Source organism: Epinephelus lanceolatus, chromosome 17 (assembly GCF_041903045.1).
Source record: "Epinephelus lanceolatus isolate andai-2023 chromosome 17, ASM4190304v1, whole genome shotgun sequence".
NCBI classification, from domain to species: domain Eukaryota; kingdom Metazoa; phylum Chordata; class Actinopteri; order Perciformes; family Serranidae; genus Epinephelus; species Epinephelus lanceolatus.
The window spans coordinates 12,406,182-12,423,449 of NC_135750.1; the positions used below are offsets into that span (position 1 = coordinate 12,406,182).

General features: G+C 40.1%; 1 protein-coding gene across 1 annotated transcript; it reads right to left on the reverse strand.

Moving 5' to 3' along the window:
* Positions 1-1,136: 1,136 nt before the first annotated feature.
* rps27a (ribosomal protein S27a) lies at positions 1,137-5,772 on the reverse strand. Its single transcript, XM_033614093.2, has 6 exons — positions 5,685-5,772; positions 5,509-5,573; positions 5,028-5,082; positions 2,288-2,373; positions 1,768-1,899; positions 1,137-1,337 (listed from the first exon to the last, which is right to left on the reverse strand). Exons 2-6 carry the CDS (start codon positions 5,554-5,556, stop codon positions 1,188-1,190), a joined length of 471 nt encoding a protein of 156 aa, XP_033469984.1. The 5' UTR covers positions 5,557-5,573; positions 5,685-5,772; the 3' UTR covers positions 1,137-1,187.
* Between the last annotated feature and the right edge of the window lie 11,496 nt (positions 5,773-17,268).

Here is a 17,268-nt window from a genome sequence, read left to right on the forward strand (position 1 = left end):
ACATACATTTTAAGTAATGAGCAGCTCTTAAAGCATTTATAAACATTAAGTTCGGCTGGGTTACGTGAACTGCATATATTCTAATCCTCACTCGGAGAAAAGAAAAAGCGTTGCAGAGCGTTGTTCCTGTGGGCTACAGCAACACGGAACCCCTGAGCTTACCTGAGAAGGACTAAATGCACAAACCCGTTATTTTTTAATATCCCATCAAGAGAGACTCTCACTGCAGCCTCGTTCTGTGGATGCTAAACAAGGTGCAGACTTCCATCTGTGTCACTGGTAATAAGGAAATACAGTTATGTGCTGGATGAAGCAGTGAGTGACAACAACCCCGCCCACATGTAAGAGGACTGTTTGCAGTGGAAACTCTAGGGTCTAGGTACCATGTCTGAAGGGTTACCTTTGGTTCCAGAGGTACCGTACTGAAAGTGCTTGGTTTGAAAACACTTTTATTTGACTTAGACAATGTACAATTGCCCATAGAGATTTTATTGCTGCCAACCTCTCAATACCAAACCAGTTTAAAACCAGTTTCCATTTGTCACCCAGACAAATAAATGGAAAAATATGATCCAGGCTGACAGTAACTGGAGCTATCCTTTTAAATAAGTTTTCAAGACACCTGTGACCTCTGACAGAAGCGACTGTCACAAAATCCTCCATCAGGGTGTAATTTCAGTAGGGCTTCAACTAATTAATGAATTGTCAAAATGGAAAAGCAAAAAATACCTGTTTCCTTGAGTTAAACCCAAATATTAAACCTACATTTTCTTATAAGAAACAGATGATCTCTTTTTAGAAGCTTGAGCCAGAAAAGGTTTTACTTTAAAAAGTAATTGAATTCACTGATTATCAAAACATTTTAAAAAAAATCTTTTCAGGTTGTCAATTGATACTCATAAGTTCTGTTCAGTTTTGTATCAGATACAGAATTCCTGGAAACCCTGTGGGAAACTAAAACTTAGGTTCTCTGGCCAATTCAGTGATGAAGAAGAAAAATCCAGTTTTGCTCACATTGGTCTGTTACATTCATGGATATTAGAGAAAGCTATCATGTTATAAATGTTAAAGTTAATTTGTACTATCGTGAACATTCAAGACATTTTTCCATCAGAAAAAACGCAGAGTCTTTTGAGTTGTGTCAAAACATTTTCAGCTTTTATTAACGCCCATCAGTCTGTCCCTGTCTACTTGTCCTCAGGCTTGTTGAAGCAGTAGGTGAGGCAGCACTTCCCGCAGTAGTGACGGTCAAAGTGGCTTGCCATGAAGACGCCGGCGCCGCACTCGTCAGCAGGACACTCACGCCTCAGCCGGTGAATTTTACCGTTCTCGTCAACCTGGAAAGAAAAGACACTTTTCAAAACTTGTTTCGAGTTCAGAAAAAAATAAAATTCCCAAAATTTAATTTTTTAACTGAAAGAAAATGTGTGAAACTCAATGTGCAAAAAATATTGTGTCTAGAAAATGCATTTCTCACATTATCAAAACCCCAAATCTATTTGTACTGAAGAAACTTTGACTTCGCTTTTCGTTTTAGACCAATACATTTTGAAATATTTTTCTGACGCTCAACTAGATTAAAAAAGCTGATATGTTTAACAAATTCTGATAAAACTGGATGTTTGCCAAGAAATCAGGTGACAGTGTCCACTTTAATTCTGCCTGCATATTTTGTTTCCTATCACATTAATAATTAACATGAGCAAATGTTCTAGCAGACGCTGAATGACATCACACAACATTTGAAGGACTGAGGTGTGTTTGTACCTTGTAGTATTTGAGCACAGCGAGCTTGACCTTCTTCCTCTTGTGCTTGTTCTTCTTGGGGGTGGTGTAAGACTTCTTCTTCCTCTTCTTAGCACCACCACGCAGCCTCAGCACCAAGTGCAGGGTGGACTCCTGAAAAGAAAAACAGTTAGTTATTCAGCTACTCAATGCTCCACTATGTTCACCTGCTGGTTTGACACTGTTTTCTGCTGAGCAGGTAGTGTGCAGTGACTTGTTACAGCATCTTCTCTAAAAATGACACGAAGAGCGAGGTTGTGTGCTGGACACAAACAATGAGCTGAAACTCACTATGACGCTTCATAAAGCTGAAGGAAAACTTGTCACAGTGAGAAAGTTTCTCCTCCCTGTATTTACCAGGCTGATAATGTGGCCGCTACACATCAAATTCACTGACCTGATCAGTTTCAGAGTCAACAGTTATAAAATGACCTTTGGCTCTGAAACTGTGGTGCCATAATTCAGTAGAGATAAAAACATGCAGTCCCTGCCCTCAGCTCACCTTCTGGATGTTGTAGTCGGACAGTGTGCGTCCATCCTCCAGCTGCTTTCCAGCGAAGATCAACCTCTGCTGATCAGGAGGGATACCTGCAGGAAGACGACACAGGTATCAACACCAATACTGGATCAGAAGGGTCAACACACTGGGTATGTTTACATGCACACTGATATTCCACAATATTCTGAATGTGATATGGGTCATGTTTACAGCATCTTCTGTTTGGATTTTCTCAATTTAGCATTTTCCAAGTTAGAGTCCTGAGATATGCTGGTATTAGTCAGGGCCCGTATTCACAAAGATTCTCAGAGAGCTCCTAACTTAGCCTAAAAATTCCTAGCAAGGAATCTTAGCTTAAGAGTGATTCAGGGAGTTTCTGAGAGCAACTCTGAGCAAGGAGGGGACAGAAACTTTTATCTTAGTGAGGAGGTGTGGTTGACCCCGTTGCTAGGTATGACGCAGTCTTCTAAAAGCTGTGATTGGTTGTTACAAAAAAAAAGCGCTCCTAGTAATGAATGGACAATGAAATCAGCCAATCATAGAACTTAGACTGTATTAAGAAATGTGTAATCGTGAAAATAATTTTATGTCATGATGATGAAACTCAGCAAAAGTAAATTAATTGTTACACAGCTTCAAAATGTTTGAACATATCTCATTCACATGCCGATTATTATATTGATTTGCTTATTGTTATGTTTACTCGCCATGCTGGTAATTTTACTACTTAATCTATTTGATATTAATGGTGGATGCAGACTCAGCTGTCAGCAATTACTGTGATTGCTGGCCTCCTTGTAAAAAGCGGTCTGATTTGGCAGAATGACCACAACAACGAATGAAATGGAGGAAAAAGAATGAGAAAGCCGAACTGGACAGAAGAGCAGTGTCTGCTGTTGGCACAGCTCGTGGAGGAGAACACCGGAGTTTTATGAGGGAAATTCTGTCCCGGGATCACGGCACAAGGGAAGAAGTAGACTTGGGAGCTCACTGCCCGACAAATCAATGCGTCGTTCCCTCTCCTTTTATGCACAAGTGATGAGTGTGAGAAGAGCTGGTACATGCTGCAATCCAAAGCGGGCGTTACTACACTGGGTGGGAAAAGTAAGCTCATCCCTGATGAGGTCAACCACAAACATTCTCCCTGCATGATCAAGCCGGTAGTGTCTTATTAAATCACTGTCGTTCAATATACGGAGAATATCTCTCCTTCCTCTCTGTCTTTCCGCCATCTTCTGTTTGAGACACTCTTAGGCTTCTTAAAAGTCCTCCTCCCTCCTCTTAACAGTTTTTCACCTTAGGAGCTCTCTTAAGGCCTAAGATGCTTTGTGAATAACTTATCTTACGAAGGGAAAATTCTAAGAAAAATCTTAGAATTCGAAGAATTCTAAGATTTTTCTTAGAATGACGTCACTAAGAGCTACTTTTAGTCTTAGGATTATTTGTGAATACGGGCCCAGGTTTTCAGAGCACTCTTTGGACATGTATAAAGCACATTTAGAACAAGCATCTTCCTTGGGGTTGGTTTTTAGTGCAGCCTGTGACACACAGCCTCTTTACAATGAGCTCTATGCCTTATCGTGATACGTTGTAAACAAACCAACTCTATATTTGCCCCAAAGAAAAGACCACGTTTTTTGTCAGAGGAAGAAACACACCTATTTTAAGCATTATTAAAGACTTGGATATCAACGAGATTTTGGATATAGTCAAGTATCGCAACACCACCTCTTCCAAGAAGATCGTAATAATAAAGAGGCCGTGCTCACACAGTCCAGCGCCCATAGAAAACGCCGAAGAAAAAAAAAAATCCTATTTTGATCCAAAAGAAGCAAAATGGCACCAGCGGCTATAACTGCTCCACTTTTGTATATTTTGATGTGTCAAAAAATATGTCAGGGCACGTTAATCGGAGTATAAGTGGAATATTAACTTTATCAGCCATGTAAGCAGATTGGTAAAAGCCTGGGGACAGCTGCACAAAATATTTAGTTTACTCCTTAAATATGACACTTGAGGCTTAATTTCCCCTTAGTTACAGGACCTACATATAGGTGTTGCATGGAAACATTTCCTTAGTTAGGGAAAACATTAAAAGGTATTTACAGAATTTTTACAGTGGTAAGATACTTCAGAGTTTCTATGTTTGTTTCACACCTCTGACACCTACGATAATATATCCAATAGCTTAAGGAATTCCCTTAAATATAAGCCCAAGATAAGGAGAAAACCTTACATACTGAGAAAAAAAACTGAGGAAACCTTTAGAAGAAGACTTAAGGGTGTTTAGTGCAAACAATTTTAACTTAAGGAAGCCTTAAATCTGGCTTTAAGGAAAATCTTAGTGTAAACAGTTTTGTGCAACAGGGTCCTGGAATATTTTGTGAATGAAACAGTCAATAACAAGACTGCCTCTGACAGATGCGTGTGCTAGTAAATTTGGATTCAACTTCACTGCAGCTTCACAAAATGGCCTGAGAACAGAATTATATGCACTTACTTTAAATACACTCTTTAGCTTAAATGTAAAACTCTTCATTAGTAAAAGCTGTCAGAGAAATGTAGTCCGATGAAAACAAAGCTGCATGAAAAGACGATACCTTAAACTCCTACATTAGTGCTGTACTTAAGTAAAACTACTTAGTTAACACTCCATTACTAGTTTCCTGTCTGCAATGATGCAGCAGTGAGTTATCTGCCACTAAATCTTTACACAGAACAAACCACAGTTCAATGAGCTCACCCTCTTTGTCCTGGATTTTGGCCTTGACATTTTCAATGGTATCTGAAGGCTCAACCTGGAAACAGTAAGGAGAAGAAGACAGGTCAGACATGACACCTTCTTCCGGCCCGAGCTAACATCACATGTCGGATAAGAGAACTTCAACACGGATCAGTTAACATACATGTGTTGTTTTTAATTTGCAAGAAACGTTAATATGCAGTTTGTATGTGAGGGACGGTCAGTTTTCTGTGTCAGCCTCACCACACGTGTTTACGGTGCTCTGCGTAACTGCTAGCAACTAACGTTAGCTTAGCCACTTAGCATCAGTTATAAGACAGAGCAAAGCATCAGCTCGGCCGGGGTTTGAACAAATTAAGAGCCATAGCAGTTGATCTGATTATTGATGGGGCTAATTAAGTGAGGAATCATCGGCCTAACTTGACTTTAAAACTCGGATTAATGAACACCGCATCGCTCCACCACAGCCCGGCTCACTCACCTCGAGGGTTATAGTCTTCCCCGTGAGGGTTTTGACGAAAATCTGCATCCTGGCGTTCAACCCACCTACACAGGAAAACACACAACACTTTTAACTTGCTGTTTGTGCCGCACTTTTCTCGCTAAAACCGTTATTTTGTGATAATATTTCAGTTTGTTCGCAGAGCACGATCTTACCACAGGCTCACTCCTAATGGCGGATCATGAGAAGAGGGCTTTCGGAAGACAGCGACGGGGTTTTCGGCTCGCGTTTGCACGGGTTGGGCTGCCTGTTAATGTGCCTGATCGGAAATATCGACAAATATTTTATTTTAGCGTCTTTTTGGCGAAATTATTGGTAATCAAATTAATCTAGAATCTCTATAAGGGCGCATTATTTAGTTTATTTAAATCTGAAAGTGAGCTGATCGAAAAAATGATCGAAATCGAGAAAAATAAGAAATCACAACCTCAATTCAAAGTAATAGAGTACTTCGGTAAATTCCATCTCCAGTGTTTATGTATAAATATATAAAGGCTGTATTTAATATACTTTTGTAGAAATGGAATTTATATTTTTATACAAATAAAAATACACCTGATTAAACCAGAATAAAACATCTAGCTACATTTATAATTTATCATTATCTATTATATTTCTGCTGTGCTATATTGACTTAAGGTACAATTATTATTATTATCTTTATTTATTTAATAAGATATATTTAATTGGTGCAGTGATTAAATTACCGCAACACACTGTGCAATTATTCAGCTGTGCAACATTCTTAACTGAATGTATATAATTATTCAACATACAATGCACATGATTGTACATACCTCTTATGTTTTCTCTTATTCTTTATTCTATTGATGTATATATTGTAGTAACCATTAAAGCTGAATATATTTCATATTTCTGAATGTAACACTATAGTTCACACTGTTTATGTAGGACAATGCACATATTTGTATATTTTTACACACTTACAGACTCAGCACATTTTATTCTTAGTATCTTAAGTACTAGTGTTAATATTTTAGAATAATGTACGTTTTTTATTGAATTGTATTACTTTATAGCTATTTACATACCTCTATTTCATACTCCTGACTGTAATGAGTCACATTTTTCCTTTGGGGATCAATAAAGTATTTCTGATTTCTGATGAAGCAGATTAGCTCAGCCTCTTCATGAAGTAATTTAAAAAAAAAAAAAAAAAAAAAATCCAAAACTTTAAATTTGCTACCTATGCAGATACTCTAGTTCATGCCCAAGAACTGAAGCGATGCCACCAAGAAAGGGCTGTAAGAGGAAGCAAAAATCTGCAGTGGGAAATCGACGTACCATTAAATTGACTTCAAAAAGTAACAAGTAAGTAAAAGTAAGCAATAAGGCAAGTCCACCATATTATCAAAGTAAATGGGCATGAAACTGAGTAGAAAACAAAAAAGGATGTCAGCCAAAATAAAGGAAAAAATAGAATACTTTACAGAGAAAATGTAAATAAATAAATATACACGTCATAAATAATACAAAACAAAATTATTTGATCTTCATTTGAGACTAAACCATATTACTTTTCAGGGTCTGTTAATTCTAACATTCCTACACAGTTAAGCAGTTTTTTCTTTTGGTTTAATACATGTTAGGGATTTGCAGTACAACAAAAATTGATTATAGAAGGTTTACAGACGGGTGGTGTGTTCATTAATTTTAATTAGTGCATGTAATATTTGGCCATAATGATAACTCAGTTAGTCAACATCTTTTCTCATCTTTCTTTCATAGCTACTTTATACATTTCATCCACATGTGAACTGAGTGCAGTTGGCTTCCTGGTTCTGCTTCACAGTGTAATCTGTGCTCAGTGTGACGTGATAAAGCCCCCAGAGCGCCTCCCTGTGGCCAAAGGCATAACGTACACCCAATGTCCACTCACTTTGATTGTTTGAGTTTCATTATCTTATTTATAAAACATTTATTGTGCAGCCGCCAGAGTCCAGACGAGAGTAGTGTGAGTTGATGAAGATCTTTATAAATTAATCTGACCTTTAATTATCTCCAAGTCCTCAGAAGATTTTCTGGAAAATATTATTTGACAAGTTAATGCAGTATTTATTGTGTTTTATGGGGCATGCGGGCAGAAATTCAAAGGGAAAAGTCGACATATTCAGTCTGTAAGTGACGTCACTAGTGGTTTTTTGTCCTGGGTTTCATCTCTCAGGCTGTTTTACCTCATTCGGGAATCCTGTATGCAGCCTATAATTAATACAAACAATTGTCAGGGCTGAAAGAGGTACTGTCAAACAGGGATTTAAAATAAAATCTGATCTGTATTTTTATGTACAGTTAATATTTTCTTAAAAAGATGCGAGACCTGAACATGTAGTATTTCCATTTTATGCTAAACACACTTCTACTTCATCACATTTAAGAGGGAAGTATCATACTTTTTATTGCACTACATACAACCCTGATTCCAAAACGGTTGGGACGCTGTATAAACTGTGAATATAAACAGAATGTGATGATTTGGAGACCCTTTATGACCTATATTCGGTTGAATAAATTGCAAGGACATGATATTTGATGTTCAAACTGATAAACTTTATTGAGTTTTGTGAAAACTTAAAAAAACACACATAAAAAGAGAACGCATAAGAATATAATAAAATGTACAGGGTCAGTTATACAGCAGTAACATGTGTAACAAAGTCAAATATACATTTGTAATATAAAGTTTTATAATTACGCAAAACTTGGTTCAGTTGTTATTACCTGACACACTTAGGCCTCCGTACTCAATATGTAGAACGTTTGATACTCAGTGTCTGTACCCCTACGTTCACCTCTGGGTGTACCCCACCTATAAAGTGGTGTTTCCTGCCTTGCGTCCCCCCTTTTGCTGTTTAACTCCATGGGAGAGGTAAGAGATATTGCTCTCATGGTAATTTAGTGCTGTTAAGCCGTTTATAAGTTAACGTTATGCTAACATATTCCTGTGTCGCTTCAGTTGTGTAGGGGCTGGAGACATATAGTTGTAATTGACGGAGGATTTTGTTTTTACCTCTTGCTGTCAGAGTTGTCAGGAATAAACGGAGATCACCTCCAAAGATATCCACGGTCTGGACCTCTTCATACCATCACAACGCAGACATCACTAGAGCCCGCTGGTTATATAAATACTCAACAACCAGGGGCAGAAGTCAAATACAGTGATCTGAAACAACAGTGGTCAACAACAAGCATCAATATCAACATCAACAACACCGTCATCATCACTCATCATCAGTTATCACATGATCGTAACAAGAGTAACAACCAGCCAACAGAACCACCTCAGCACTAAGTCTGACTCTTCACTGTCCTGCATTCAAAAGAGAAATAACAGTAGGAATGAAGGAGTGTTTCCAGCTGTGACTCTTAACAGAGGGAAATGTGAGCTGAGAGCCAGAAGGCAGAAACTGAAACTCAGAGAATACGGGGTGGGAGCTGTCGGAAAGGATGACTTTAGCCTCCCTTCCTATCTGTTTATGAAACAGGACAGATAACAAGCTCTGCTGAAGTACCCAGATGCTGCTACTGGTTTCTACTTTTAATTTAGTGCATTTTTGGACTTGATGTTGACATTCCCAAACCAGCAGAGAAGATAGGAGGTCAAGACAGACTTGTCAACATGAAACTTAGATAGTTTCATTTGGCAAGAAAGACGTTGCTGGCCTTTTTTGCATGCCTCAGTTTGGCAATTAAAATTCAGTTCACAAGATATTTCTAGTTTTCTACAATATCAGCCACCTGCCCCTTGATGATGGTTTTCAGAGAGGTTTAGGGTTTGTGCCTAAAATCAGTACACACGTCCTTATTTTTTTGTACAAATAAACTCATTCTGAGTTTGATGCAACATGTTCCAAGAAAGTCGAGACATGAGCATCTTTATCGCTGTGTTACATCACCTTTTCTTTAAACAACACTTAGTGAGTGTTTGTGAACTGAGGACAGTAACTGTTGAAGTTGTGAAAGTGAACTTCTTTCCTAAGATTCACAAGCAGGCCCCCCAAAATCTTGAAGATTTAAAGACTGTGTGTGTGGAAGAATGGGCCAAAATCCCATCTGAACATTGTGAGACATTAGTTTCTTCAACAGGAAGTGTCTTGAAGCTGGCATTACAATCAAGGGCTTCTCCAAGTATTAAATACTTTTTAGTTAGCGTGTTTAATACTTTTTTCATATCATCTCATTTCATTGCGAGCCCGGTCTCACTCTGAATTTGCCAAAATCCAGCGCTTGGGCAGTGACTTGCGGCGTCAGACACTGACAAAAAAAGGCGTCCTTTAATGTCAGCATGATACGTGGCTGGTTGCTGTTATAGTTTAATGGTGCCCGACTGCGTCAGGGGGAAACATGGTGGGACAAGAACGAAAGTTAAGGTGACCAAAGTCCTAGTGGGGTGGGCGAGAGGGGTGGTGGATGGGTCCAACAAACACTGACTTTCACCCGAGAGAGCAGTGTTCACGTCCCGTAAGATTTTAAAGCCAAACCCTGTTTTTCCTAAACCTAACCACGAGTTTTTGAAGGAAAAGAAACGTGAATTTGGGGTATTGTACCGACGTAGTGCATTTATTTTGAAAGAGACTGTATGCAAACAGTAAATTTCCTGTGAAAACAGAAGTGTATTTTGAAAGAAGACAATGCATGTAACAGGCAGAACTTGACACAGTGTCCCAGAACATCAACAACACAATGTACCCAGGGTACCTTCACATCATATGTGGACGTGGAAAGTCCGTGACCAAACGTCAATATGTGACGAGGTCGGAGTGAGAATGTGTAGTCATTGCACACAATTTTTATGGATTGACATGTTACAGTTTCTTTACCTGAGTAGTTTTATTGAGTTAATATCAATGTCTGGTCTAAATTTCAGCTGCATTGGAAATATGTTTAATGAAAAAATGTTGATATGTTGAATACTTATTTCCCTCCACTGTATGTGGAAAGAGATTCGCACATGATTGCGTTCTGTTTTCATGTACGTTTAGTCCCAACTTGTGGCCCCCCAACTATTTTCTAATTCACAATGAAAAGAAATTGATTCATGATGGGATTTTTTTCACTTTTCAATATACATAAGGTGCCAGGGTGCATGAAAAGTATCATTAATAGAGCTTGCATATAAAAAAAGTGCCAAGGGAGGGCCCCCTAAGCCCTAGACAGATGTCTGAGGTAAACCCCAATCCAAGAAACGCCCCTATGTACACCTGACCTGTGCAGGGCTTTTGCAACTGGCCCCTGGCCACCTGTCTTTTAGCAAACGTGGCCCCTGGGCAAAGCAAGTTGGGTATCCCTGGCTTATGAGATATGATGGGGTGATATACTGCTAAATTACAGTAGTATGCAAAGTATTTTAAATTGGATCCACATGGACAAACAAGACTAAAATGCTCTTAGATGTCGTCATTAGTGATAAAATTAATGTAATATTATATAAAAACATTTGAAAGCCATTCTGCATAATGAGTACTTTAACTTTTAATACTTTAAGTACATTTTGTTGATAATACTTCTGTACTTCCTCTTAAGTAAAGTATTGAATTCAGGACTTATTTTCACAGTGCGGTATTAGTACTTTTATTCTAGTAAAAGTGGAGTGAAGAGCAAGCCAACAGAGGAGTCCTTTGGTCTGTTCTTTGGCCTCTGTCCCTCCCTGACAAATCAAATAGCCTCTTCTGTAGTGTGGGTGTATCTGCTGTCTTTGATCCCTTGAGGATCTGGTCATGCCCCCAGTGATACCGGCCAGGACCTTGGAGCAGCTGAGCAGGATGTGTTCAAGTGTTTTGGAACACAGGGGACATGCAGGTGCTGAGGAAGATATTGTAGACCCCCTGAATCAAGAACTTGAGCCTCTGGGGGCTCCACTTCCAGATGTCCTTCCAGGTGGCTTCCATGTCGCTCCATTGCCTGTTCCCACTTCATCCAGGCGCTCAGTTGCCACATGGGCACTCCTCTGCTGGTTCGCTCTTCCTCCACTGAACTCGCACTTCCTCCAGCACCAGTCAGGCTCCCGAGTCCAGCTCTGCCTTGTGCCACACTCCAAAGAATGGTCTTGTGCTTCAGCTGAGTTCCTGCCTGCTGGACGGCCCCAGCTGCCCTCCACTTCCTCCCTGTCCTCGTAACAATCCCCGCCCTGCACACTTTGGTACCTCTAGATCCAGAGTACTGCAGTTGTTCCTCCCTGACTGGGCTGAAAGGGAGCCTGAATTTGTTGTTGTCCTCATACATCCAGATGCTGCTCAGGCTGCGTGGCGGGCCCAGCCATCTGTGTAGATAGCTGCTCATCTTGTGCTGAAAGGATTCCTCAATATTCATAGTGACTTCATAGATGAGCAGAGGCCAGAGGATTCTTGAGAGGATTCCAGGCGGATAGACCCAGGCCTTGAATCTCCCAGGGAGCCACTGTGTAAGTCAGTATGTAACTCAATAAATCATAATTATTGATAAAAGTATTATTATTATATAGCTAGAATTAATAATCTAGCTGCTAAAGTCCGTTTTCAAAAGGTTAACTCAACCCCGGTTTAACCCGAATCTGAACCAATAACCCTATGAGGACCTCAGGAATGTCCCCATAAGAACAGTATGAGGTCAGAGTCCTCAGAAGTCCATTGAATCTGACAACATACATACATACACACACTCAGCAGGTCAAACAGAGGAGCCTTTGTGTCGGCTGGAGGCCTCAATCTGTGAATGAAGCTACACACACACTGAACAAACACACTCCCACCACTCTGTAAACAGAGGCTGACTGTTTACCCAGCATCCTCTCTGTCCATCTCTTCATGTGCTCTCTCTTTGCATGCTTTTATTTTGCTGTAACAGATAGACAGACAGTCGTGTGGCCCAGCCTTCAGTCAACTCTTCCAAACTGGTTTTCGACCCTTGCCAGTCCTTGTGGCCGTGGCGCCTCTTCCACCTCCACTGACAGATTTTAACAAAACATGCTAGTAATGTGTGAGACCAAGCTCGTCAAATGGACGAGTTCGCATTACGTCACTCACCAGCAGGTGTATTTATTGGTCCAGTGCAGCACTGTGCATTCTGGTAGTTGTAGGTTTTCTACCTCTTAAGCAAAAGTAAATGCTGCAGTCCTTCTCTCTGTTTTCTCTGGTCATGTAGCACCACATTAAAAAGTATTTATGTCTTTCTAAACAGCCTAGGTTTATAAAAAAGACCATCTTTCCCATCTCATGTTTCAGTAAAGTATTATGTATAAAATGTATCCAGACAAAGTTCTTGGATGGTTTGGATGCTCCCTTTATAAAAACATATTTACTAAAGGTAGAGTTATGTTTTAATGTTTGTATTTTTTGACAGTCTGCTTTAGATTTACAAGAGGAAAAAGATTCTGTCACAGTGTTGGATCAACAGAGCAGATCGAAGGGAAAAAGAGATGCAAAGATTCAGTGCTGACTCACAACCGCTTGGCTCTGTCACGGCATATTGATCTCCTGCAGTGAGTGTGTGTGTGTGTGTGTGTGTGTGTGTGTGTGTGTGTGTGTGTGAGAGAGAGAGAGAGAGAGAGAGAGAGAGAGAGAGAGATGCTGGCCCAGCATGACACAGCTTCTTTGATTTTCAAACCTTATCTTTTCTCCCAGGATATTAAAGGGTACGTTCACTTCTGTTCAAGGCTGTCTCAGAATGAGATGTGACCGTATGTGCAATGAAACAGGTTCTAGTCTCATCCTTTCCATAGACAGACAGACAGACAGACAGACAGACAGATAGTACTTTTACCACAGTAGAAGATTGCAATACTTCTTCCACACACTTGCAACACATTCTCACTCCCAGCCAAGAAGCAACCTCTGAGGCTGAGAAATGAAGCCAACGCCTAAGTGCCAAAACTGCAGTTCCTCTAATGGCCACTTGAGGGTGGCTCCCAGAGCGAGTTAAACCTCATAGCCCCCCATGTTGAAACTTTACAGCAGAAATAAACATGTTTTCAGCCTAGTATTAGCTAGTGTATAGCTAATTTCCCATCCATGACAACTGTATGGGGGTTTATTTTTATATAACTCACCCATTTACATTTTATTAAGGCTTAAATTTACACATAATTCAGGGCGTGGCTGGTTTTAGTGACAGGCTGTCTGCCAGGTGTCACTGCAGTCTGACTCAGCTCTGCCCCCTTGTCCACATATAGTCAATTTTGGCTCCAAAAAGCAAGATGGTGACTGGCAAAATTTGGATGTCGAGGCTTAAAAACTGCAGTCTGCAAACCAGTGGGTGATGTTACATTAGCTACATCTATTATTTTATACAGTCTATGCTTTCAACTAAAATACTGACACTTGGTCCGTGAGCGTACATGTCAAACTGTGATGCTCTGGTACCATCCAATGTCAGTTTTAGATGTCCAAAAGAATGTGTCTAGGTTTAGAATAAACATCATGGTTTAACTGGTTTCATTCCAAAATCGTTAGTGATTTCAGTATCAGACGCCTGATGGCAAAAGCCACCGTTCCCGGCAGTATGATCTGTAGACAGGTGGCATCAGTTCATAACGCAGCCAGACGGCGCCAGTCGTCGCCTCCCTATAGGCAGGTGAATGGCTGCAACAAACCCCGGACTTTCACCCAGGAACCAGGTGTTCGCTTCCTGTATGAACGTAGCACCAGACCATGATGTTTTTTCTCATCTTAACCATGTGCTTTTGTTGCCTAAACCTAATCATATCGTCGTGTCTCTTAACAATGAGGCTACCGGGCATGAACTCACTGTGCCGACTCGTTATTCCTTAACTTTAACACAGGTTACTGTGGGCTGTAGCCAACGCCCAAACAACAAATGTGTCTGCTTTACAAGGTGTTCTTTGCATTAACGGCTACTTCAATAACTCTGGCTTCTCGGCTTCACACATATGAACTAGCATGAACAAAAACAACCCTCCCTCTTCAAGCCTCTGCCAATCTCAGGTGGTATCTCACATGGATCAATCAGTACGTTTACATGACACTTGAAAAAACCGAATTATTGCTTTAATCCGACTATAACTGGACAACTGGAGCGCATGTAAACGCGTTACTCCGACTAATATCGGAGTTCTCCAACTCTGATTAAGACACCCAGATAATGCGATTGGAATTCGATTTTCTCCGGCATGTATACGCCGTAATCGGAGTTAAACTAGACAATGCATGTGCGAATGCTCCACACCCCTCGCGCTGGCGGATGACCCCGGAACAGACAGGACATGCTATTGTTGTAGCCCTCCAACAGCATACTGCGTTCTTGTCTGCCTCTCGTAATCACCATGACCATGAGGGATAGCGTGCACCTTATCTGCACAATCAGTAACGCGTACATTACGTACGAGATGAACAAAGCTGTTCGATTATCCATCTTGCTGCGAAAATGCCGGTCTGCCGCCTGACTCCAGTTGTTTATTATTAAGTGACGTAATAGGTCAACCGGAAAGGGGGGCGTATTAACCCACTGAAACGACGCTTATCGCCACCTCGTGTTGAGGAGGAGGACACATTCCCGTCAGTAATTTGATTTCCTCAGTTGCATATAAACTGGGACAAGGACAGAAGTCCGATTAGACGCCAAAATCGAATTTTGAGCATAGCTCGATTAAGCTGTGCATGTAAACATACTGACTGTCATAGGTGCTAGTATTGACTGACAGGCTTCACAGCATCTAAAAAAAAAAACTTTGCTGGGAGTAACACGTTCACTGACATTATGGAAAACTCAGTATCTGCCATAACAGACCTTTTTACTATAGCTGAACATAACACATTCTTTACAGTGACAGAATCCATACAGTTAACATTGCATCACCCAGTCCGTTACAGTATATAACGGTATAAACGTTACAGTTTTGGTTGACATACTGTCATTGGTAGCAGCTTCCTGGAACGTCAACAGCAGATGCAGGAGGATACCTGTTGCGTAATATGTAGACTTGAAAGTCCATGACATAGTGGCAACGTGTGACGACTCGGGACGAGAACTTGTTGTAATGTAATGTCACATGACATGTGTCATCAGCACAGCATACTACACATACTAGGACACTATGTCGTTATTAAAATAACCCGGTTGACATTTAGGTGGTCCTGCAATAAACTTGTTCTGAATACTAGTGTTGCTGGAGTTACTACGCCTTTGATTCATTTCCGTTCTCCATGCACCTTGGAAGTAGGTGAAGTTGCTCCAGAAACCCTCACCTGACTTTTAGTTTGACACAGAACACAAACAGTGGGCTCCTGGGATACAGTCCAGACCCAGATTGACCCATCCACCTTACTCTTTATACTACAGCAGCACGGCTTTGAGCGTCAAAAAATGCCACCGCCCGGTGCATCTTATACCACCACTAAAGGGTGCCTCTGATCTAGGGTCGGTATTTGACGAGATGGGAGTCAGACTGGGTTGGGAATTCACCAGGCTCACTATACAAATGTCCATGAGATGTCATCATTACAATAATCAACACCCCCGAAAGGACTTTATCCTCATATAAATGACGCAGTAACAATCATAGCACTCACACACACACACACACACACACACACAACAATGCCTCGCCCACCTCAGAAATATTTCCCATGAGCCTCGTCGCAGCTCTGCAGAATATTTTCCACCAAACCAACAGCAACAACACCTTTAATCCATGGAAATATCAACTGGAGTCAACACACACACAAACACACACACACACACACACACACACACACACACAGCAGATGCCCATTCCTGATATAATACGCCCAGTCAGGAGTTGGTGTGTGTGTGTGTGTGTGTGTGTGTGTGTGTGTGTGTGTTATAAATACTCAGACAGCAGACATCAGTAGAGAAACTGAAAAATGCTGTGTAATCCCCCCCACCATCTCTGTCTCCCACTGGGTGAAGCTGAGGTGTGTGTGTGTGTGTGTGTTCTTGTACTTCTATTTTTGTGAGGACCACTTTGAGCATCAGACCTTGAGAGTGAGAACATTTGTTCTGTCCTTTTTTAGGTTACAGTTACAGTTTGGTGCATGCTGGGATTTTTAAAAACCTCACTGGAGTTTATCCTTTAGTTAAAAACCTAAATATGTTTGGTATTTTTAAACCTGAATGAAATACTTTTAGGTAATTAACTTTAAGGCCGACATAACAAGGAAAGAGTTCAGCATTTCTTATTTTTGTGACTAATTGTTTGTTACATTTTAAAGAGTAATGTATTAAATAATATAAATAACATAATATAAATTACAGCAAAGTATGAATTTAAAGATAAATAAATAGATAAAATGAATAAAATAAAATTTAAAAAAATAATAATAAATGAGAGAGGAAAATAAATGAATAAAAATAAGAGGGGAAAGAAAATCATAAATTACAGGTTGAGGATCTTTTTAGTGCAATACAAATACACTTAAGTTTAACTGCAGGTTATATTATTGTACACATTTTGACAACAATTAACAAGAACAAAAAACAATACTTGGCATAGACACCATTGTAAAAGAGGCTTTTTAAAATATCACTTGTTTTTTATCCGGTTAAATAAAGGTTAAATGAAAAACAAAAATAGTATCTCAATCCTAGGGAGGATAGCAAGACTTCCCTCACTGTTAATACGATTCCTCCTCAAAACAAACAAGCAAAACAGTGCCTGAGGGCAGAGAGAAGGAGAAAAGGAAACAGACTTGTATTGGGGAAATTATGATTAACATTTTTTCTACCATATGACCTTGAGGAGACTCAGACTGAGCAAAGGCTGAGGCT

What these genes read in the sequence shown, in the direction of transcription:
- rps27a (XM_033614093.2), bottom strand. Translation starts at nt 5,556, where the DNA reads ATGCAGATTTTCGTCAAAACCCTCACGGGGAAGACTATAACCCTCGAG. An exon ending in CAAAATCCAGGACAAAGAGG is followed by an intron (nt 2,374 to 5,027) that starts GTGAGCTCATTG and finishes GTCTTCCTGCAG; the next exon opens with GTATCCCTCCTGATCAGCAG. An exon ending in CTGTGCTCAAATACTACAAG is followed by an intron (nt 1,338 to 1,767) that starts GTACAAACACAC and finishes TTTTCTTTCCAG; the next exon opens with GTTGACGAGAACGGTAAAAT.